We start from the raw sequence: 23,663 nt of genomic DNA on the forward strand, positions 1-23,663 counted from the left end.
AAAGAAATGCCAGCTAACGCCAAAGACGAGAGGTCACCTGTAACCAAAGTTGTGCCTCACCTTACAGTTTCACCGAGCAGCGGCGCAACATCCATACCGAAGTTCCACAGACACTTCAGCCACACCTTCATTCCCTACGACCACGTGGGAGGTCACGGGGACGGCCACTTGGAGGTGCTGCTGAGCCGGCAAGGAGACGCGGTGCTTTTAAAGATGGGTGCTGAAGATGGACACTTGGAGGAGGCGGGAGAAAGCTTCACCGTCCCGCAACACGACGAGAAGTTGCTTATCAACCGTGATATGATGGACACACCTTTATCCCCAATGGCAACCAAAGTCTCGCCGGTCGCTGCCGAGAACCAAGGGCTTTTTACGGAGTCACCGTGGGAAACGATGGAATGGTTGGACCTGACTCCACCCAGCTCGGCTACAGCGTTTAATAGCAGCATCCATCCTCCTGGCCCGAGCATCTTCAACACGGAATTCCTCGACGTGACAGATATCAACTTGAACTCTGCAATGGATCTGCACTTAGAACACTGGTGAGCTGGAGCACACTCCTCCGACAGCAAGATGACCAGCTAATGTTTCAATGCCAAAGCATCACTTCGAAAAACATCATTTCAAAACCCAAAGATCTCGACATGCTGCAGATGATATGAGATTTTATTCATCTTTTTAGCTTTAGGAATCTTTACTAGTTTGAAAGTAAGCATTGGGGTTTTAATATTGTTTTATCACGGTCCATCAAAACTTGAAAATCGTTTTGACTGGATTCTGGGAAAGAATGTTTTTATTACTGGAAAAAAGAAAGATCCTACAAAGCAAATTGGATTCAAGCAGGGATGTCCATACCAAATTCAAAAGCATTTTGTGAAATCATATTGTAAATATTCCATTGTACTGACAACAACGAAACCAATTTGACGTTTTATTTTGTATGCACGTTTGTGGTGTGGGAAACACGTTCACGAACATCAACCTAGTATATCACGTACTCTATTGTGCTTTGTAAATATTCATTCACACTTTGCACCTTGAGTAGTAGGGCTTAGTCCTAAATGTCACACTTTTGCTTCTGCATATATCTTTATAAGCATTTATTTTTCTGTTATCTCCATTTAATTGTTAAATTTATTTAGAGACCCGAAGCTTTTGGTTTTTGTGTTACTCTTGAGTTAATGTGAGAGTATATTATTCATATTCAGAAAGGATAAACCATTTGATTCTTAAACTACATGTGGTCTTCACAATCACTGGAGAAATAACTGTAATTGAATCAAATTTTGTATTTTCTAAAATAAGAGTTGAACACTCATTAGGGCAAAGATTGATTATTTGATCACTTCTTATTCCAGCGTTTTCCATTCTAAAATACCTAAAGTCACTTATGTTATTTTAGACTCTTTTTTTATTCCATTAATAGGTTTGATATATTTTTTGCTCTTAAGATTGTACTCTTCTGATGTATTTATTTAATTTTCATTTCTTTAAATTGGCATATTTATACAAACATATTTATGAGACATTCCTTTTCATAAAACAAAAGAACAAAATTTAAGAGTAAACTTGCAAATGGTTCACCAGTTTGAAAATGGTTAACAAAACAGTATCAGGATCAATTGATATTGATGATGTTACATAATTCCCAAACATTTATTAATGTATTGTACATGCACTGATAATCCTTTGCTTTTGCTACAGTTGCTACTCTGAAACCAAAACAGAAATTATTTGATTCATGCTGTTTATTCTTAAACTCAAAGTGTGAAATAATGAATGTAAAATGCCTGACAGAACTGTTCTCTTCTGCCAATGTCAATCAAGTCTCAAAAGAGAAGCAATAATGATGGGTGATCTAGATTTTACCAGCACTTGTGAAAAGAAAATCTAATATATAGGCTATTTTAACTTCAACTGTGAAATAGGATTACATCAAATGTGGTAAATTTGGGACCTTATTTTTTAAAATGATTATTGATTAGCAAAAACATGAGTTTCTTTATAAATAACATTAGCTGACCAGAAAAACTGTGAATTTTTTCTTAGTCTCTAACATTTCACTCAGCCTTCAGCTTCTGAGTTGTACAGAATATACTATTTGTCCCAGGGATGAGTGGGATGGATGCTATAGTGCCTTCAGTATACCTAAATATGACATGAATCTGACTTTTAACAAGGCTTTGACACAAAACAATTTGGGTTATAATTACCCAATTATTAAGCATTAAAGGGCATTATAGACCATGAATAAGTGCTATATTATGCTCACTATGACTCAGTATTAAACGCAGTACTGTTTATAAGTATTAATGACCAGCATGTGTACTATTAAATCGAGAACAATTTTAATTTAAATATTTTAGGTTTATAATCATGGTCCTAAATAGTGAAAATGTTTTGTATTGCATTGCAGTATCAATTTATTAAGAAAAAAAATCTGTTTTTTTATCAGTCCAAATGCTCATTCTGCCACTTCAATGAGCAGTCCAGTAGAACTTTGCTAACTTTCCAATTCTATTTTTTTAGATTGTAAAATATCATTCCACAACAGGTCTGCTGATCTTGATGCAGAATATCAACAGTGTTTCTAACAAAATTACAGTATTATTGGTTTTCTCACAGGAATTTGTAACTAGTTTACAAGAATTCGTATAAGCGTATAATAAAAATGTATGATTACTAGAAAAAACCTCATACTGAAGCCACTTCCCTAACCTCACCCCCAAACTTAACGTCAATGGTGCGAATGCAAATCTTAAACGTGCGAATGACATTGTATGATTTCATACAACTTAGCCACCTCGTAAAATAGTTACGCATTGCCATGAGATTGTGTTGGTTTTTGTCTTGTTTCTTAATTTCTCTTGGGGAGAACTATATACAATCGACAAAAAGCTTTTGTGTTGCTTGGCCACTAAACAACTTTACAATGTAAACTGTCCCAATACTTGTCTACACCGCTATATTAGTTACAAGAGTTCAATAAACAACATAAAACCAACCTTGACTCCATCAGTCTTGTCCACTTTTGTAAAAAAAAAATGCATCACCCAGTTACTGTACCAGGTGTTCTAATGAATTACTGTTCACAAAGACTGTTATTAAAATGAAAATGCATTTTATTATCCAAAGCGTCTAACAAATGAGGTAAACAATGGAAGCAATTGGAACAACATAAGGACAACAAAAATCATAAGCGCAGTAAACCTGGTCTCATATAGTCTACCACAGTATACAAAGCTAAGGTTTTTTTTAAGGATAGAAAGAGCAGAAAAGAAATAGAAGTCAGAATTAATCGGACGGAAGAGATGTGTTTTCAGCCGATTCTTAAAAATGGATACAGAATCTGCTGATCTTGTAGCAGCAGGCAGGTCATTCCACAAATGCGGAACAGATGCAGAGAAGGTACTTGAGAGTGATTTTTTCCCTTTTTGGGATGGCACTACAAGACATTGTTCATTTGCAGAGCATAGGGATCTGGCGGGTACACAAGTCTGTATTAGTGAGTGAAGATATGGGGGTGCCGAACCAGTGGTGGTCTTGTAGGCCAGGAGCAGAGCTTTGAATTTGATGCGAGCGACTATAGGGAGCCAATGTACTGTAACTTAATGAAGAGAGGAGTGACGTGTGCTCTCTTCGGTTCATTGAAGACCACTCTTGCCGCTGCATTCTGGATCATCTGCAGAGGTTTGGTTGTGCAAGCTGGAAGTCCAGCCAGTAGCACATTGCAACAGTCCAGCCTGGACAGAACAAGAGCCTGGACTAGGACTTGCCCCAGTAGCATGTAGCATGCCCCAACAGGAAAGGTCTAATTTTCCTAATGTTGTAGAGGATGAATCTACAGGCCCGGCTGGTGCTGGCAACGTGATCCGTGAAGTGTAGCTGATCATCGATTACCACTCCCAAGTTTCTGGCCGTTCTGCAAGAATCTATGCATCGACCGGGATTACAAGCAGTTCTGTTTTTGCAAGGTTCAGCTGCAGGTGATGGTCCTTCATCCAGACCGAAATGTCACTCAGGCATGCTGAAATGCATGCAGAAACAGTCGGTGTGAAATGACAGATGGAGTTGTGTATCATCCGCAGAGCAGTGATAGGAAAAGCCATGTTTCCTAATGACAGAACCTAGGGATGTCATGTATACAGAAAAGAGCAACAGTCCAAGCACTAAACACTGAGCCCTGAGGCACACCTGTATTGAGATCTTGGGACTCACAAGACCTCATTGAAAACCAGACTGGTTGCTGTCCACGAGGTTGTTCTGTGTGAGTAAGGAGGAGATGTGGTTAAATACAACACGCTCAAGAGTTTTGGCAATGAAGGGAAGGAGAGATACCGGTCTGTAGTTATCAGTTACAGTGGGTTTCTTCAGTAGCGGGGTAATACAGGCCTCTTTGAAGACTGTGGGAAATGTACCAGTGGTGAGAGCCGAGTTGACAATGTGGGTCGAGCAGGAACAACCGCTGGAGAGATGGCCTGGAGGAGATGGATGGGATCTAGTGGGCAGGTAGTCGGGTGCTTAGAAGAAATTACCTTAAAAAGTCAGCTTCAGATAGAGGAGAAAGAGGGGAGCGAGCATTTGTTGGGGGTTTGGGCATGTTCAAGAGGCGGCGGCGCAGAGAGCCGCTGATGGTGGTCGTTTTCTTTAGGAAGAAAGATGCAAAATCATCAGCTGTTAAGTCCGATGGAGTTGAGGGGGCAGGCGGGCAAAGAAGAGCAGAGGAGGTTTTAAAGAGAGTACAAGAGTCAGGCGAGTTGTTGATTTTAGTGTGGTAGTACCGAGTTTTCGCAGAGGACACATCAGCAGAGAAATAAGAGAGCAGCGACTGATAGAGATAGAGGTCAGTAGGATCTTTAGATTTGAGCCACTTTCTCTCAGCAGACCTGAGCGTGGCGCGATGCTCACAGAGAACTTCAGATAACCAGGGGGAAGGGGATGCACGGGCTGGCCTAGATGTAAGAGGGCATAAGCTGTCTAAGCAGGATGTTAGTGTGGAGAAAAGAGTGTCGGTGGGGGTGATCTGAGAGTGGAGCAGTAGCAAGTGTAGTTAAGATTCACTAGTTAAGTGAAATTGTTGATCATTAGACACTCACCTGTTGATAAATAAATGGCATATATTGATGAGCTAACATGTGAACTATATTTAAGTTTTTCTGACACTTAAAAAAACTCGCTCAACAACACTATCGTGCCATATAAGTGTACAATCAAACCATTTTTCCACAAAATGATAACCGCTGCAGATCTCTTAAAATAAGTGATCTATCAGTGAATTATCATTTGAGGGTTGGGTCAGAGCTCCAGACGCATTCCATCCATGCATGCCAAATCCAACCATAACATGCTCAAAGGTCAAGCTTTCTGAGAAATCTGTGAAACAATGCAGAATCCTCCATTCTACAATTTGACAATGTTGTCAGGGAAAAAAGTCTCTATAAATACACATTTACAGTGGATGAGAAGTGCCCTGCATATCTACACTGTAAAACTTTGCTGTAATTTTGCAGCAGGTTTGCCAGCAACTTACTGTAGATTTAATTTACTATTTTGTTTTAGTGAAAGTGACCTATTAGTCAGATATGTTGACCCAAAATGTGACCTCTGCATTTAACCCATCCAGAGAGTAGTGAACACACGAACAGCAAGTCGTGAGCACATGTACACCCGGAGCAGTGGGCAGCTATCACTGCGGCGCCCGGGGAGCAGGTGGGGGTGCCCGGGCTCAAGGGCACCTCAGTCGTTGCCCGCTGGCCCTGGGATTCGAACCAGCAACCTTCTGGTCACAAGTCCGACTCTCTAACCATTAGGCCACGACTGCCCCTTTTAAACAACTTTTAAACATTTTTTTAAACATAAACTTACCTAGTTCTTATATTTTATTTCATAAAACAAGACTAAATATCTCAGGTCACTTTTTTGTTATGTAAATGTATCGTAACTTAAGGTGTTTAAAATATTTTTGCTAGAAAACAAAACTGCTCAGGAAGAATGTAATTTTTTGCAGTCTAATGCCAGTAATGAGACCAGTCTCTTTTTGTTCATTTTGAATCTCAAAAGTGTTTTAATTTTGATTAAAATAAAGTTGAACTCAAATGAAAAACAGTACTAATAGGAAAACATTAAGTAGTAATCAAATCTACTTTACATTACTTGCAAACCTGCTGCAAGACTACAGCAACGTTTTAAAGTGTTGCATTCAGTACACAAGACACATTTCTCTTAGAGTAAAAACCATTTGGATCAAGTCATCATATTGCATATTTAGAGAGTAAAGCTACTTATACATTTCATTGATGTAGTACAATTCCTTTGCATACAGACTCATTAAATAAAAAGAATGCCAATTGTGTCAAATGTATTTGAGTGTGGTTTTTCTGATTATCTGTACGTATAAAGCAAAACTTTTTTTTTTCATTTGTGTTTCATAGCAATACCATTTTGGTGAAAATATGTGTTTTAATAGCTAACAGACAAAGCCGGATCTGATGGTCTTTGTCTTGAAATGGTCAAATTCAAAATCAAAATCATCACACACAAGACAAAAGAAAAGGCAAAGGCTGTTTTGCTGAAGCTAGCTAGCATTGGTTTACACACCATGGTTTAAATGGGAGCCGTTCCTTATTGCACAAAACGTTAGGGACTGGGATGTATTTCTCTTTCAACACAATCACTTGTTTCTTCGTATATGATGGCTGCCTAGCAGAAAAAAATGAGACCGTTAACCAATTCTTTCATTTTACTGAATGAAAAAAAACATTTAGTTTTAGTCCTCTGTAATATTTTTATTTCTAAGCACTGAAATACAAAATAAATTACTTGTATATTGAGGTCAAACGGACCAAAACCACTTGCAAAGTAACAAAGGAGTATACTTGCAACTGTACAGTAAAGCAACTGTATACATCCACCTCAACCTCATTTTGGTGCAATAAATGAATTAGAAGCATCAGTGCTTTGAAATAAAACCCTCATCACAGAAATCAACATTTCAAAGTAGGATTTGTAATTCAGTAAAACTTCCAAACGGTTAAGTTTTTTGAGGCGCTGTATGTACACCAGATGGTTGCCGATCCGTACTCTGTTCAACAGACCGGTCACCATCAGTCAACATACATGGGAGAGCTGGGGGAGGTGGGCATTTGATCTAATATTTTACACACATAACTGGCAACGTCCACAACTCGCTCTTCATACATCAGGATAAATGGATGTTTCTGCGGAACAGAAGAAACAGAAAAATAAAAAATGAATGTCAAATTTAGTCTTCCTATTTAAATATTAGGACCACACCACAAAATAATTACATTATTTTAAGTAACAGCTATTAAAAGAGATAGTTCACCCTCTTGTCATTTCAAACTTGTATGACCTTCTTTATTCTGCAGAACACAAAAGAAGATATTTTAAAGAATGTTGGTAACCGAACAATGGCGGTACCCATTGAAATGCATTGGCTTTGTGTCCTTACAATAAAAGTTAAAGGAGTAGTTTACTTTCAAAATAAGTTTTCATGATAATTTACTCACCCACATGTCATCCAATATGTTTATGTATTTGTTTCTTTAGTCAAAAAGAAATTAAGGTTTTTAATGAAAACATTCCAGGACTTTTCTCCATATAGTGGACTTCAATGGTTCAACTTGTAAACACTGACTCAGTACTTCTGCCTACGTCAAGTGTGAGCTTTTCAACATAATTACGTATTACGTGAAGTCATGAACGGGGAACGGAGCAAGGCGAGCATTTGTGTTTATAAAGCATATACATTTTTTTTAGAAAATGACCGATCGTTTCACTAGATAAGACCCTTATTCATCGTCTGGTATCGTTTAAAGCCCTTTGAAGCTGCACTGAAACTGTAATTTTGACCTTCAACCGTTTGGAGTCCATTGAAGTCCACTATATGGAGAAAAGTCCTGGAATGTTTTCATCAAAACCTTAATTTCTTTTTGACTAAAGAAACAAATACATACATCTCTTCGATAACATGGGAGTGAGTGAGTAAATTATCATGAACATTTATTTTGAAAGTGAACTACTCCTTTAATGGGTGCCGCTGTCATACTATTTTAAAATGACAAGAATGTGAGTAAATGATGACAAACAAAATATTTTGGGGTGAACTATCCCTTTAAAAGTCTTCTATTATTTCAATTTCATGCTATTATCATAACATGACAAATAAAAATGGTTATATAAAATAAATGACTTTAAAAGTGTGGAGCATTTACCAGCAGTTCTCTGTACTTTGGCCTTTTCGACTCATCTTTTGTAAGGCTGAAAGGGGTCCAAAAAAGTCACATGATCAAACAAAGACACATGGTCAAACTTCTCACATCACATGCACATGTGTAACACGAATCATGCTTGTTTTACACTGTTAGACTACTGTTCAGGCAAACACTTCAAAACAAACACAAAGACATACCTTAGCCACATGTGTTTACACTAAACTCACCATAGATTGACAAACTGGGTGAATTTGGGTGAAAACTGCCTCTCCTCTGAGTTGCTGAGCTGTGGAGGGTCTCCCTTCACCACCTGTGTCAGCTGATCAAACACACTGTTCCATTTGGGGTAGGGAAAACGTCCCGTGGCAAGTTCATACTGGAAAAACAAAGTCATCCAGCAGTTAACTTGGAACAACACATTGTTAATTTTACCCATCTTGAACATAAGAAAGTAGGTTTGTTGACATACCAACGTGATTCCCAAACTCCAAACGTCTGAGCGGACATCATAGCCTTGTCTAGACGCACTGGGATCTATCCGTTCAGGCTATAAATGACAGACACATGGTTTAATAAACAGCACAAAACTACAATTTTGGACTACAGAATACATCTACACAATGGATTATAGAGGTAAAAACATGGTGACTCACAGCCATGTAAGGTCTACATCCAGCATCTCTGGTTTTGGCAATTGAGTCGACTAACTGTCCACTGATACCAAAATCACAAAGCTTAATATTGCCATTTCTATCCAGAAGAATGTTGGAGGGTTTGATGTCTGTGAGAAATTAAATTGAATAATTTCACGTTATGAATTGACACTGAGCGTACATGACCCATCTTCATTTGGCTTGAGTACTTTGTGAATGTTCCCCTCACCTCTGTGGATTATTTTCAAGTTTTCTTTCAAGTGATTCAGTGCTTTCACAGTCTGTAGAAAAAGGTTCAGCAAAAGATCAGTTGAAATTTCATTTAGCATATTAGAAAGTAATTATATCATGTATGGAATCATTATACACGCATAACAGTAGGTCACTTACTGCTAATGTAATTTTGCCTAATATTTCCTCTGGAATGACATCATCTAATGCACAATATACATATTTGTAGAATTTGTCGAGGGAGGTAGACATAAGCTCCATACATATCCAACAGTCGCCCTGCACACAAACACAAAAACAGTCGTATTACAAATCCCATTTAAGCCCTATATAATATTTTTACATGGTACCAACCCAAACCATACTATAAAGTGATATGAAACTTTTAAAGTGTAAAGGTTCAATTGGAGATGATCAGCTTACCTCTCGAAACAAAGCGCCGTAGAACTGGACAATATATGGGCAGTCGCTACTCCTCATCACTACATCTAAATCCATGAGAAGCTGTTTCTGTTCTTTCTCATCAACAGTGGAGCGAATCCTCTGCATTGCACACAAGAACACTTTAGCACAGACACATCATGGCACAGCCTCTGACAGTTTTAAAATGTGGAAGAATTCTTTCAAGATCAAACAGATATCCCTGCCAAAAGATTATGAAGCTCCTCAGAGCCTTGTCTCTTCCAAATCTACGGCTCACTGTTGCATGTCTGTAGTACTGCATGTACAGTTTAGCTTGTTGACAAAATGTTTATATGCTCTCCTACTTGTAAGTCGCTTTGGATAAAAGCGTCTGCCAAATGAATAAACAGATAATAAATATATATAAATATAGTACATCTATTTATAACCAGAAAATGATCAAGGAAGAAATTATCTAAGCGCTAAAACTCTAGGTGGCGCTATTACACAATGACATTTTTTGCTTCCATCTTTGAAATCGCATGGGCTTGAACAAAGTCCTCTGACTTCCCTTAAAGAATAGTTCATCCAAAAATAAAATCGCTCTCATAATTTATACCCCTCGTGTTGTTCAACACCTGTATATGACTATCTTCTGTGGAAGACAAAAGAAGATATATATTTTAAAAAACATTATGGAAGTTAATAGGGACTAATGTTGTTTGAGTCCCAACGGTCTTTAAAATATCTTCTTTTGTGTTCTATCTTCTTCATCAGTTTTGGAATGACATGTTGGGGAATAAGGGATAAAAATGGGTAAAGTACACTTTAAGTTCTTCAGAATTAGTTTTTACATTTTTCTGAACCTAGGACCCATAGTACCACATATATCCTGAAATCTATATCAAATTTGGTAACATGACAACCTTAAGACATTTACAAATTTCCATCTATTATCTAATTTCATCTAATTCAGCCAGGAACGCTGTAACTAAATTATCTGCCTAGCTTTGCAAACATTAAATTGAGAAAGTTTGAGCCTTTAAAGACTATACACAACCATTTGAACTGTATATCTATCTATATATCTACCACAGCGAGCAGGATGCAGTTCATGGCCTGACCTGATGGTAGAGCGGAGAATGGGAAGTGGGGACCTGACAAGAGCTGAGATGATAGAGCTGGATAAAGAAGGACGCGGTCTCTCGACACGTCTTCACCACAAAACTTCAAATGCTATTAGATTATTAATGATAATCTTAAACTATAATTTATTTTATTATTAAGTTTATTTATTTTATTTAGCCTTGTTGTGCAAGTTCTCTGGAGCTTGTGCAGAGGCAGCAGCTTTTGCCAGAGGGGAACTGGAATCCCCTGGTTGGGCCTGGGTTCTCCTGAGGTTTTTTTTCTCGATTAGAGTTTTGGGTTCCTCGCCACCGTTTGCATACTGTTTTTGCACTATCTGCCTGACCGGGGGGGCTGCTTTAGAATTTTAAAGTTTTACTTAATTAATATTGCATATAGGAATTTATTATCTGTTGTATTTGACCTGTGCTTCTCTCTCCTTTATCCTAAATGTGTGCTCTCACTGAGCGTGTGTGTGTGTGCGTACTTGTCTGTGTACGTACGTGTGTGTGTGTGTGTGTGTGTGTGTGTTGTGTGTGTGTGCGTGCGCATCCGTGTGTGTGTCTGTCTCTGTGTCTGTGTGTGTTGGTGCGTGTGCGTGTTGTGTGTTGTGTGTGTGGAGTGTTTTGTGTGTGGGTGTCTTCTGTGTTTCAACCTTTTCTTGTTTTTGCAGGTACAACTTTGATTGTTTTGCTTGTAGTCAATGTGTCTCATGTGCAGCTGCTTTGTAACAATGAAAATTGTAAATGCGCTATATAAATAAAGTTGAGTTGAGTTGAGTATATAAAAGCTGTGGCCACGTTCTTCCTCCTTTTCTGAAAATAATTGAACCACTAAAATTGCCGCTTGTAGTGTTTTAATACTTTTTAAAAGAACAACATAAAAAAAAACTTGAATTACCTTGACGGCCATGATTTGACCGCTGGGTTTATGCACCATATTGTTGACAGAGCCGTAGGCTCCCCTCCCGATTTCCCCCAGATCCTTCAGATCCTCAGCCGTGAAGTCACAATGCTGCTCTGGAGAAATCTTCAGCTTTCCTGACGACTCGATACTGTGTGTCCGCAACCTCTCTCTGAAAGTCAATTATAAAAAATTGTCTGAATGCACATATTAACAAAACAATAACAGACCTATTCACCATTTGTATATAAATTTGTTGTATAAATGTTGAATCTGGGCATAAGTGTTTACTGTCACCAACTTACATGTGAGGGTTCTGGAATGGAGGATTAGCCGTTGTGATGGGAAGCCTTGTAGTTGGTTTGACTGGTGGATTGGCAAAATTTAACTTAAGTGCTTTGCGTTTACCTGTTAAGCAGAACATCCTTATTTAGAAACATCTAATAAATCAAAAAGATATGAAATTAACACAAAAAGGGGAAAAAGATGAAAAAAAGATTAGATGATTCCAAATCAATAAAATGTAATTCACCAGGATGCATAAATATTTATTATTAGCTGTAATTATATAATGATTATATGTACATTGAATGTTGAATTGCAAACAATAGTGCTTATAACTTTAAATTTATTTACATTTAAAAATGTATTTGTGGGGCTTGTTGAACCATTGTCTACGGATTTCAACAATGCTCAAGCCTGTTATCATGAACATGAATGATGCCTTAAAATCATTAACTTGTTAAGAAGAGGAATGAAATAATTAAAGATGCAGAAAATTTTTGTTATTTTTTTACGTGTTTAAGTTAAATGAAAAAAATGATCACTTTTGTTTCATTCGGTCACTGGAAGTCAAACATTTTTAGGAAGATTCATGACAGAAATCATATCCTATCATCCAGTGATCGAACTACACAGATTAAACCACAGAAGTGTGGAAAGAGATTACATTGGCACAGAAAACTGGTCTTACTTTGGGTTACTCCAGAGAGATTTATTTGAAATCCTGAAAAAGGTGGAAAAAGTGAGGAATGAAAGAAAATAAATAAGAATGCGGATAATGAAAAACTTAAATAATGATAAAACAAACAATACAGAATTACAATAAAAATATATCAGTACATACCCGTTTCATTTTGACACCTCCAGCATGTATTGGAATCTGAATAGAAATGGGGGAACGAAGCATTTGTTTAAAAATGAGACCATAATAAGATAATTTTTTAAATGTATATGTTACCTATTTACAGAGACAGACCAATTACGTTTCACTCATCTGACAAAATGGGCTACCTGAGGGTGTTCCTACCCCAGCTCATATAAACAACTGCTATTAAACACATTCTATAGACTCTTGTGCTACATGAGCATGCACACAATTTCACATACCTACAGGGCAATTCCACCATGCAAAACAAGTCAGCCTTACCATAAATAGCTCAGATGTCAATATTTAGTGGTTTAAATGTGAGGTCTCTTAAAGCAACTATATTTCAACATTTCCCAAGATTTTCCATAATCAGTTATTTTTCAGAACGGTCACATCCATAACAGCCCACTTCCATAATAAATGGTCACATGAAAATTAAAATGAACTATTTTATGTTCTCCATTTGCTTGGTATTATTGCTTCTGGTTTGTGCATTTTAATTCACAGAAATCCTACAAAATATGTTGTCTCTCACCTCAATAATGCATATTTATTTTCAGTTTTAAAATATAAAACTCGTGTATAGATGCAAATAAATGTATGTGTGTAATGTGGTTTACTACAAATACCATATGGCAAACCCGTGCTGAAATTTCATTAGTATTACTTTATCATATATAATTGTATATCTTGTTAAAGATTACCCTATTAAAACCAAACTAAGTTAATCGGTTGTGCTTCCAAACCTAGTAACCTAGCTAGACGTCACAGGTACATGCAACATATTAGCATCAGAATGCTATGATGTTTAATAACATTGCGTGCAATAGAGGCTTGGGGCCCTGGAAAGACAAACGTTGACTATAAAGAACTGCTGTACACATAAACACATTCTTTCGGAATAACTATCGTGGCGTTACGATTTAGTTGACACTGTAAACAACATTGCCCATCGGGAAACGCGAGAGACCAGGCCTGGACTAACCACTTTCGGGCTGCGTTAGCGATGCATCATAGATAATGACACTTTAATAGACACGATAAGCAACACATCTCGTTATTTGAACCCCTTACCCTGCATGTTGCTGACTGTCGTGAAGTGTTGGGTCTGCATCTGCGGGTGGTGTAGCACGGATCCCGCAGCGCTAATGCATGAAGTTGGAGACTTGGTGCTGGGACTGGGAGTCGCCATTGTGAAGCTGTTAGATTCCAGCAGCTCTAGCGGCTGCAATGCAGTGAGCTAAAATTACCCTCTGGACACAGGATTCAGCACTGTACACTTAAGAGAGCCGACTACTGAGGTAAATCGTGAAGGACTCCGCACCCCATTCGCTTGAGCGGGTTAAATAGTATTCTATAGGCGGGACGGGACAACCAGCTTCGATGAAGAGATCTGCGATTCACTCTGCTGAAAGCTAATGCTGTGTGGTTGCCAGGTGCACGAAAACTCCCATAAGGTACCAGTTTGAGGGAGGAATCTTTGGGGGTCACTTTTGGGGGTCGTATTAAAATAGATAAAAAAAAGAGAAATTAAAATAGATTAAAAAATTGAGAATGTAAACTTTATATAACGTTAGGTCTAAAAAAGGAAATCATTATATCATTGTATAAAATAAAGCTGAACATCTGATGTAGTATTTACATTTTTATTTTCGCATGTTTAATTCAAATACATTTCTAATGGAATTATTTCAAACTAAATAACTTTAAGTTGACAAATCAATATCCACATTTGAAATGTTTTTATATGTGTTTTACAATGTACTTTAATAGAACAAAAATGCCTTAAATACAATACATTTAAATTTGAAACAGATAAACAATGTTAGCTGATCAATTTTTCAGAAAGTAAGTTTAAACTTTTAAAGGATAAGGATGCTGCCTTTCCTCTTCAAAATAGTCTACAAGTTTTAATTTGTTTAGGGTTTGTATACCTGTACTGCCATACAGTAAAAAAAGATAAATCAACTATTGTTTCTCTTGCATATCAAAAATGCATAAAATTATACATTTATTCCCTTATTAAATAAATTTAGCTTTAAAAGGAGTTTGGGTACACGAGAACTCTGTCCTCAACCCTTCCATTGCCCTTCAGAACCATCCGGTCATCATAGACATAAACAGTCCCAAAGGCATTACTATCTGGATGGGTTTCAATCACCCCTTCCAGTGTTAGGTGGTGAATTCCAGATTCATCTTTGTGATAGCCTCCATCATGGTCATGTCCCGCTATAAAGCAAACCACACTCTTATGAGAGTGAATAATAGAGAGCATTGCATCGTAGTTCCAAGCAAGGCAAATTGGGTCTGTTGAGTATGGGTGAACAGGAAGATGGCCTGTAAATTAGACAGAAACCTGAAAAGACCTGGAATAAAGTTGAACGAGATCCATAATTTAAATATAATATTACAAATATACAAAAGTAGATTATACTTACTAACAATAGTCACTCTCTCGTGTTTCTGATCAGCAAGAGTTAAGACTTCATCAAACCACTGAAGCTGCTCTTGGCTAAATGCTCCATTAAATTTCACAAATCTTTGATCTAAACAACCAGACACTGTAAGCATATTGAGTGCACTATTACATTTCTTAAATTATTAACCATTTCAGAACAGTAACACATATAGTACACAAATGTTTTATTTTATGGGGGAAAAACTATTCATAATACCTGGAGGATGGTTGAGGTCGTCATTGTTGTTGTGTTCTTTCAGTATTTTGATAGCCTGGTTGTACTTTTCATTGGTTGGATCTCTGCCTATGATGCTTACGTCATACGCATCGAGAACTACAAATCGAAACTTGGGGGCGGGGCTAAAGTGATACGCATATATCTCGTCATCAATAAGGCCGCTTCCGGGTTCGCCTTTCTCTCCGCTGTTGATAAGAGAGGCGAAAAGAGTGTTTCTATTGAAGTTGTAAAACTCATGATTGCCCCATACATTATGTACCTTAACTAAACTGTTTTCAAATTCATTTATGACAGTCTCTAGGGCACGATCCGAAGCTTCGTGGTTCTTATTGTATCCATCGATAATGTCTCCTAGCTGAAGAATAAAACTGGGGTCGACTCGTTCCTCTTTCCAACCCTGGATCGCTGAGCGCAGCAGTTTCAGACTGTTCCTGTAATAACGTGTCCTTGTTTTCAAAAAATTTAATCCGTCGTCTATGTCTGCGTACTGTATGTCTGCGATTACCCCGAAAGTAAACACTGGTCGCGTGGAGTTCTCCATTACTGTTCGCGTGCTCAGTCTATGTGTGGCATCGCTGTGTAAACAACTAAAACATTTCGTCGCATTCCGAGCATGGAGTAAAAATGCAGCCAGCGTTTAGTCGACACACTGGACAAATTGTAAAAATATAGTGTAGTAACATGCGTAGTAAGGGAAATAGAAAGTTTTTCTCGCATTTACAGTTGTTGGAGCGTACCATCACGAGGGGTGCCAAAATAAATAGTTTAATTATGTTATTTAAGTATGTTAACGGAGAAAATGCAGTAACGATGGGACATCGTAAATTCGGGTAGACATCATATGTTTGTTTAAATATATAAGAAAACATTAAATGAAAGCAAGAAGTAATTGAATATGTTCAGAACATCAGATAACGCTACATGTTTCTGACCACTAGAAGGAGACACAATTCAAGCAAATGACGTTTAGATGACACTGCCAAATTGCAGACGCTTGTTTGGGCGCACTTATTTGGTATAGTAGCCAAGTGCATTTGTTGTTACAATGGTTACAGCTGAGCTAAACAGCCTTTCTTTAAATACTTACATTCAAAACGTTGGGGGTATTATTTTTACACGAAATCTATCTAAATTCTTACAGAATATTTTCACTTGTTTCGTCGTTTTCTTTAAAAAAACTAAACAGAACGCAATACATCAAATAAGCAACAGATGTAACAAAATCACGCTTTAATGTAATTTAAAGAGTAAACGACATGACTATAGTAGTATTTAAACTAATTATAAACTGAATAAAGATGTCTTAATAAGTGAAGGTAAATATGTCACTGGGGAGACTTAGGACATATAGGACCTATTTGCAAGGCAAGTGCGTGAATGAGGACACAAACGTTTATTTAAATAATCTGATAATGATGATGTTTCATTTAAATCAAACTTTTTAAAATGAGTCAATGACGGGGAATTTCTGCTTTGAAAGGGGAAGACATATATGTAGATATTTCTGCACTAGATGATGAGAGTGGGTGTGTTCATTTACACGGCACATTGTGAAAGCCTCTCATTCTAGTACCATGCGCTTGCGATGGTGTGAGTCGTCAAGTAAGTCGCACATCAAACTCAACCATTCGGATTACAGTGCGCGGACACGGACAACTACGGATGCACATTTTAACACGCTATGATTAAATCATTTTAAACATTATTTGGGAAAGTCACATTTAATCAGGACCTTGTTTGGAGTAAGACGTTTTTCATTCATCATCTGAGGAGTTTACGATGTCTGGGTCTTTCTGTCGAAGTTTGTATGCTTTCAACGGAGAGCAACATGAGCAGGGGTTGAAGTTCGAGGCTGGTGAACTGATCAAAATAACACAAGCATTGGACGGTGGATGGTGGGAAGGTGAGAAAGACGGCGTCAGAGGATGGTTTCCATCAACATACGTTCAAGTAGAGGTAAGATTGCACTTTAACGTAGGCTACTGAGATTTATGCTAAACGATGCTAAAATGTTGAGATGTTTATGATCTATAGCAATAAATGATTGGAATAGGCTACGTGTACACATAACAATTATACAAAGCCTAAATGCCATTCAGATGCTGAAGTTTTTGTAACAACACCTGCGAGCGTGTTTTTTTTTATTTTTGTTATTACGTCATGCATCGATTTACCACTTGGGATTTAGGAAGTAAAATAGGTAGAAAACAGCAGACTTTCACTCACATCTTAAGTTTGTAACAGGTTTTTGAAGGTTTCTTTTCATGTGCAAGATGGGCTGTTTCATTCAAGGGGGTGGGGTATCTCTTATCTTTGAGGATGTGATGTTGATGCCCATAAACTGCTGTAGACTTCCTCGTTCCACAAGTCTGACTGGATCGGTGTTCTTTTTTTTTGCATATTGCTGAATAAATGGATCCTCTATCTCTGTTGGCAATGCCAAGATTATGAGTTCGATTCCTAGGAAATGCACATATGTATGACTGAAATGCTGTAGGTTGCTTTGCAATAAGTACCAAATACATGCATATAAACAAAGGAATTGGAAAGTGGGCATACTTACTGATGGAGGAAGTGTTTTTCATTCATCTTAAACACCCCTTCCTCTTTTTAATCTGGCGTTGTTAACATGCAACTACAATAAAATATGAATTACTGGAAACCAAACTCCAGAGCCCTGCTAATCTGAATTAAACACCTCTGTTGTTTAGAGGTTGTTGCCTTGTGCTGTCACACCTCAAGTTTCTCACTTTCTTCAGTTGCATTCTGATAGTGCTTGGTGACACATGCAATGTGGGATTGTATAAAGTAGACTATGTAGCGAGCTAAGTGTATTCATCCTAAAATAAACATCTTATTACATCAATGTACATATTCATGGACATATCAAATATTATACTATTCCAGAGTTTTGTTCAAAATAAATGGTTTCCCTCTTGAATCCCACAACGAAACTAAACAACATAAGATAATCTTTTTATAAGTCATTTTGTTTGCTGCAGTGTGCTGATGTATACAGGTTAGCATACAGCAGTGACAGCAAGCCTTTTATATGGTTTCACATATGAAAGTAGCAAGTTTCACAGAGGACCAACACATTAGCACCAGACAACAACACACCCCCCCCCACACACACACAAAGTGAAACATATGACATGAATTACATAGCAAACAAAATATCTGAAAAAACGAAATATCTCATCATTTGACCCTAATTTGTTTTTTGAGGCAAACAGACCTTATCTTTACCTAGGTGAGGGGTAATGGATTGTGCGCTATTTTTTTACCCATTAAACCACATTATTACACGGCTCATTTGAATGCTTGATTCTGATTGGCCAGTCACGACATTCCAAGGGTTGTTATTTTCAAATAACATCCGCTCAAAACTAATAACACCCTGTAACCCGGATGCTGCAAATCATTTTGAGAGGGGCAGTTTAATATTACGCAAAAATGAATTATAAATATGTCTTTTAATAACATATATGCCATTATAGTTACAAATGATTAAACCAATTTGCCTGTTCATGACGTTTGAACGTCGTTTCTTACTTTAAAACCGAAACTAAACGGCTTTTCCTCGCGGAAGGACTGCATTCGGTAAAAATGAGCTAATAAGATATTTCAAATTCACATTTTATGTCCAGTTTTTTCTCATGTGGCAAGTAGCCGTGTAATAAGCGGGATAATGTACCAGCTGCCAGCTGTTATCGCAAAATAAGTCCCTTCAGTGTGATACAAGACCCTCTGCTTCGCGTCGGGTCCTGATCACACTGTCGGGGCTTATTTCTGCGATAACAACCGGCTGCCTGTACATTATCCATCCCATAAAACAGTAATTCAAATATTGTGACTGAAGGTTACATTACAGAATAAATTAGTGACAGTGTGCCAAGCTTTTACTGCTGAATAGCCCTTCCATATTTAATCAGTCTGATAGAAGCACAGGAAATAGCCTTTTTGCTATGAAAATTAAATATGACAGACATGGCGCTTTGATTCACAATGCTTAGTGGGTAATGACATCTGTTTGAAAATGACGGTTGGAAGTATAGAATGAATAAAAGACTGAAATCATAGAGGCATGGGGTTGTCCCATACACACAAGACATTTATGATTTTTAAGTTCGTTTTGTTTGAGTTGTTTTGATGAGTTTTAAGATTGTAAGTTCAAATGGGCTAACTCTACAAAACAAAATTATTTTTAGAATCAGGAAATTGTATGATTATACAGGTTAACTGCGGTTTGTAAACACAAGTTTTCGTCTGTTTTGTGTATTTTTACATGTTCAATTCAATTATTTTATATAGCCTACTAAGCCTAGCAATATTTACAATTTTGCATTGTTGCAAAGCATCTTTACATACAGTTACTGTAAATTAAAGACACAATATATGGTATTAAAGGGATAGTTCACTCACAAATGAAAACTCTGTCATCATTTACTCACCTTCAGGTTGTTCCAAACCTGTATAAATGTCTTTGTTCTGCTGAACAAAAAGGAAGATATTTGGAAGAATGTCAGTAACCAAACAAATCTCATCACCATTGACTCCCATAGTATTTACTTTCCCTACTATGGCAGTAAATGGGGGATGAGACATTGAAACACAATGGTGTTATGAACTGCAAAACGGATTCATCGTCTTTGTGTATGTAAAATAAATCTGTTGCAAACGTCTTGCCTACGCAGGCGAAAACTCTAACGACTCTCACTAATTTGGGTTTGCAAGCGTGAGTGGGGAGGCGGGGCTACCTTCTTGTGACCAATCAAATGAGGTTCCTGATGACTCATCGTTTTCTCTTATCTGCTCTGAATAGTGCCAAAAAGTGTAAGCGCAAGCGAGACGGAACCGTACACATCGGGTTATTGCAAGAAACAGTTTTCGCCTGCGTAGATTGACGTTTGCAACAGATTTATTTTACATACACAAAGACAGGTTCTGCGCGATGAATCCGTTTTGCAGTTCATAACACCATTGTGTTTGCACACCTCTGTTTACAGACAAGCAATGCTTTTGGCCGTATTTCAGCGCAAAAAACGTGTCAATATTGTAAGCGTAGTCGTAGCCAGGTGGTCGAGTGGTTCGTGCTCCGACATGTGGCGCCGGTGCGTCCTGGGCGACCCGAGTTCGGATCCCGGCTCGTGGTCCTTTCCCGATCTTACCCCCTCTCTCTCATCCACTTCGCTTCCTGTCCTCTCTGAAAAGAGTCACTCTCTCTGTCAAATAAAAAAGGCAAAAAAACGCCAAAAAAATAAATCTTTAAAAAAAAGTGTAAGCGTGGAAAAAACGGAGGTCAGAAGAATACAGATCATAATTATTTGACGTAATATGAAGTTGCCGTTTCACAACACATGAATTACGCTTACGAAAAATGATACAATGCTGCAAAACTTGTTTTCTTTCGCTTGCAGCTTGATTTATGCCTTTACAAAAAATTTTGCGAATGCAAATTTATTTTATGCTTGCAATGTCACGTACGCTTTTACAAATGTTATCCTGCGCATGCAAATCTTTTAGGCATGAGTTTACCTTCATAGTTTTGCCAATCAAGGGAGTGTGTTCACATGGGAAAATGACGTCACGTGCATACCCTCTATAGTAGTGGTTCTCAACTCTGGCGCGAGATCCATTTTCCTGCCGAGTTTAGCCCCAACTCTGATAAAACACCTGAAGAGGCTAATCAGTGATTTCAGGAACAGACGCGTTCAACTTAATATTAGGCTGCGCAGATTGTTTGGCATATTGCTTTAAAGTACCGTGAGAGCGTTTCAAATGCGTACCGAGCAATCTGCAATTGAATCGCTATTGCGGTACTTAAATGTCCTACACTGATAGATTTGCACAGCGCCGCATTAAGTTGAAAGCATCTATTCCTAAAGGCACTGATTAGCTTGTTCACGTGTTTTATATCAGAGTTGGTGCTAAACTCGGCAGGAAAATGGATCTCACGGGCCAGAGTTGAGAACCACTGCTCTATAGAATATGATATACATTGATAAAACTTAATTGGAATAAATACTATGTTGGATTTTTAACCCAAGTGATATTATTCATCACCAGGGTCGATGACTAAAAGCGTTCGGGCTTTACTGAAAACATTTGGGGCTTCAGCACCTAAACCCCTCCCCTGGCGCCACCCGTGGTCATCACAGTTAATATTATTACGGTTACTGGTGCTGGGCTGTTTACAAAATTACATCAACACATTATCAGTAAACATGGTTAATAAAATGCAGTTGTCAGTACTGGAAACTTAAACCCGAAAAATTTAGAGCAATTACCATAACATGTAAATAAAATGTATGTGTTAAAGGGACAGTTCACCCAAAAATGAAAATTCATTGTATTCATGTATTACTCACCCTCAAGTTGTTCCAAACCTGTATACATTTATTTGGTCAGTTAAACACAATGAAAGACATTTAGAAAAATGTTAGCAACTGAGATTTCTGGGGTACCCTTGACTTAAGTAGCAAAGATGTGCTCCAGAACTGTTTGTTTACCTAATATATTCAATAGAGCAAAAAAATACACTAATATACAATAATTGTTCTTTGGTAGTCAATGTAATGTAATTGGTAGTCAATGATTCCCCATGTGAGGATGTGAGTAACGTTAGCGCACACAGCTCGGTTCCGGTTGAAAATCCCCCGCAGCTGGGAAACTTCGTGACTGTGAGACGGCGTAGTCGCAGGACAAAACATCACTCGACCGTTCCGATTACAGTCTCGAACAGGTTTGCCCCGCTCAGTGACGCACCGACTGAGAAACCTGCTGAAAGTGCCCTAGTTATCAGTGATTCTATTGTTCGGAACGTTAACATAGAGGCACCAGCCACCATAGTCCAATGTTTACCGGGAGCCAGAGCGCCTGACATCAAGTCAAATTTAAATGTGCTGGCTAAGGCTAATCGTAAATTCAGTAAGGTTGTTATTCACGTCGGCACAAATGATGTTCGACTCCGTCAATCGGAGATCACAAAAGATAATATTAAAGAGGTGTGTGAGCTCGCAAGCACGATGTCAGACACTGTAATATTCTCTGGCCCCCTCACTGCTTATCGTGGTGATGAGATTTATAGCAGATTATTATCACTAAATGGCTGGTTGTCTGAGTGGTGCCTGCAGAATGATATAGTTTTTATAAACAACTGGAAGAGTTTTGAGGGCAGACCTGACCTGTTGAAACGAGATGGTCTCCATCCCTCTTCCATCCTGTCTAGAAATATGGCAAAAAGTAATAATGCTAATGCTAAAGCTTGACTCGCTGGGGCCCAGGTCAGGGAGCAGACAGAATGGCTTAACCAACTGTCTGCTTGCCGTCTCTTGTCGCAGAATACACAAAATGTACAACATGTAATAATCCGTTCTCCCAAACATCACAAAATAGAGACTGTGTCTATCCCCCGGATTAGCAAACATAAAATAATGCGTAAATGTCTTGAAAGTAATTTAATAAACGTGAAACAGATTAAACATGAACAAAATACAGATAATCAACTATTACGACTTGGATTGCTAAATATTAGATCTCTCTCTAATAAAGCACTTTTTGTTAACGATATGATAACAGATCATAAAATAGACATGCTCTGTTTGACAGAAACATGGCTAAAACCAGATGATTATATTACTTTAAATGAATCTGTCCCCCAAGATTATTATTATAAACATGAGCCTCGTCTAAACGGCAGAGGGGGGCACTTTACAATAACTCTTTTAGCATTTCCCAGAAGTTGAACTCTAAATATAATTCTTTTGAAGTCATGGTACTTCATGTTTCAACAACTAATACTAAAGATAAAACATTTTTAAAATTTATTTTAGCTATTGTATATAAGCCTCCAGGGCACCACACAGATTTTATTAAAGAATTTGGTGGGTTCTTATCAGAACTAGTACTGGCCGCAGATATACTCCTTGTCGTTGGTGACTTTAACATCCATGTAGATAATGATACAGATGCCTTAGGAATGGCTTTCAAAGACACTCTTAACTCCATGGGCTTTAGTCAACATGTGTCAGGACCCACTCACCTTCGTAATCATACTTCACGCATCTTTGGTAGTTGAAGTTATTGTTCTACCATATTTGTAACAATGAGTTTTATTTCCAGCCGTAGGTCAGTGAAGCAAACATAATACCAGATAATGATCCGAAATGTCTTCACTCTGCTGAAGGATTTTAACGTCGTCCACATGTATACCGTAAGACAGTATTAAATCTAAAGTATGATTACGAAGGTGAGCAATCCAAGTCGT

The 23,663-nt window shown here is 37.9% G+C and overlaps 4 protein-coding genes across 22 annotated transcripts in view; 2 read left to right on the plus strand and 2 right to left on the minus strand.

Annotated features, from left to right (window-relative positions):
- myocd (myocardin) overlaps window positions 1-6,234 on the plus strand; it is a 270,135-nt gene extending 263,901 nt beyond the window's left edge. For 10 of the 13 annotated variants that reach the window (XM_057358972.1, XM_057358977.1, XM_057358980.1 and 7 more), the window contains one exon: window positions 5-6,234. In XM_057358972.1, the coding sequence (XP_057214955.1) occupies window positions 5-546 (542 nt within the window). In that variant the 3' untranslated portion in view covers window positions 547-6,234. The remainder of the gene's footprint in view (window positions 1-4) is intronic. The other 3 variants (XM_057358978.1, XM_057358983.1, XM_057358985.1) reach the window with 1 other exon arrangement.
- Window positions 6,235-6,343: 109 nt separating this feature from the next.
- map2k4b (mitogen-activated protein kinase kinase 4b) lies at window positions 6,344-13,891 on the minus strand. Of its 4 annotated transcripts, XM_057358991.1 has the most exons (13): window positions 13,773-13,891; window positions 12,675-12,710; window positions 12,522-12,554; window positions 11,854-11,956; window positions 11,546-11,720; window positions 9,542-9,661; window positions 9,278-9,397; window positions 9,117-9,168; window positions 8,888-9,015; window positions 8,704-8,781; window positions 8,462-8,610; window positions 8,235-8,280; window positions 6,344-7,217 (listed from the first exon to the last, which is right to left on the minus strand). In XM_057358991.1, exons 1-13 carry the CDS (start codon window positions 13,888-13,890, stop codon window positions 7,104-7,106), a joined length of 1,272 nt encoding a protein of 423 aa, XP_057214974.1. In that variant the 5' UTR covers window position 13,891; the 3' UTR covers window positions 6,344-7,103. The 4 variants fall into 4 exon arrangements, with proteins under 4 accessions (XP_057214974.1, XP_057214975.1, XP_057214977.1 ...); XM_057358992.1 differs by lacking the exon at window positions 12,522-12,554; XM_057358994.1 differs by lacking the exon at window positions 12,522-12,554 and having other exon boundaries at window positions 11,854-11,988; window positions 13,773-13,846.
- A 167-nt stretch (window positions 13,892-14,058) lies between these two features.
- The window catches only part of LOC130569374 (growth arrest-specific protein 7-like), a 66,995-nt gene continuing 57,390 nt past the window's right edge, over window positions 14,059-23,663 (plus strand). Inside the window, exons 1-2 of one of the 2 annotated variants that reach the window (XM_057358990.1) lie at window positions 14,059-14,155; window positions 17,197-17,350. Coding sequence is in view for 1 of the 2 variants with exons in the window: in XM_057358989.1 (XP_057214972.1) it covers window positions 17,174-17,350 (177 nt within the window). In the remaining variant the exon portion in view is untranslated. Of the gene's footprint in view, window positions 14,156-16,975; window positions 17,351-23,663 lie in introns of those variants that run through there. The other variant, XM_057358989.1, reaches the window with a different exon arrangement.
- adprm (ADP-ribose/CDP-alcohol diphosphatase, manganese-dependent) lies at window positions 14,379-16,621 on the minus strand. Of its 3 annotated transcripts, none has more exons than XM_057358998.1 (3): window positions 15,374-16,621; window positions 15,137-15,244; window positions 14,379-15,035 (listed from the first exon to the last, which is right to left on the minus strand). In XM_057358998.1, the coding sequence occupies exons 1-3, from the start codon at window positions 15,933-15,935 to the stop codon at window positions 14,737-14,739; spliced, it is 969 nt and encodes a 322-aa protein (XP_057214981.1). In that variant the 5' UTR covers window positions 15,936-16,621; the 3' UTR covers window positions 14,379-14,736. The 3 variants fall into 3 exon arrangements, with proteins under 3 accessions (XP_057214981.1, XP_057214980.1, XP_057214982.1); XM_057358997.1 differs by having other exon boundaries at window positions 14,383-15,035; window positions 15,137-15,259; XM_057358999.1 differs by having other exon boundaries at window positions 14,820-15,064; window positions 15,137-15,259.

This window comes from Triplophysa rosa, linkage group LG18 (genome assembly GCF_024868665.1).
Source record: "Triplophysa rosa linkage group LG18, Trosa_1v2, whole genome shotgun sequence".
Classification (NCBI taxonomy): Eukaryota; Metazoa; Chordata; class Actinopteri; order Cypriniformes; family Nemacheilidae; genus Triplophysa; species Triplophysa rosa.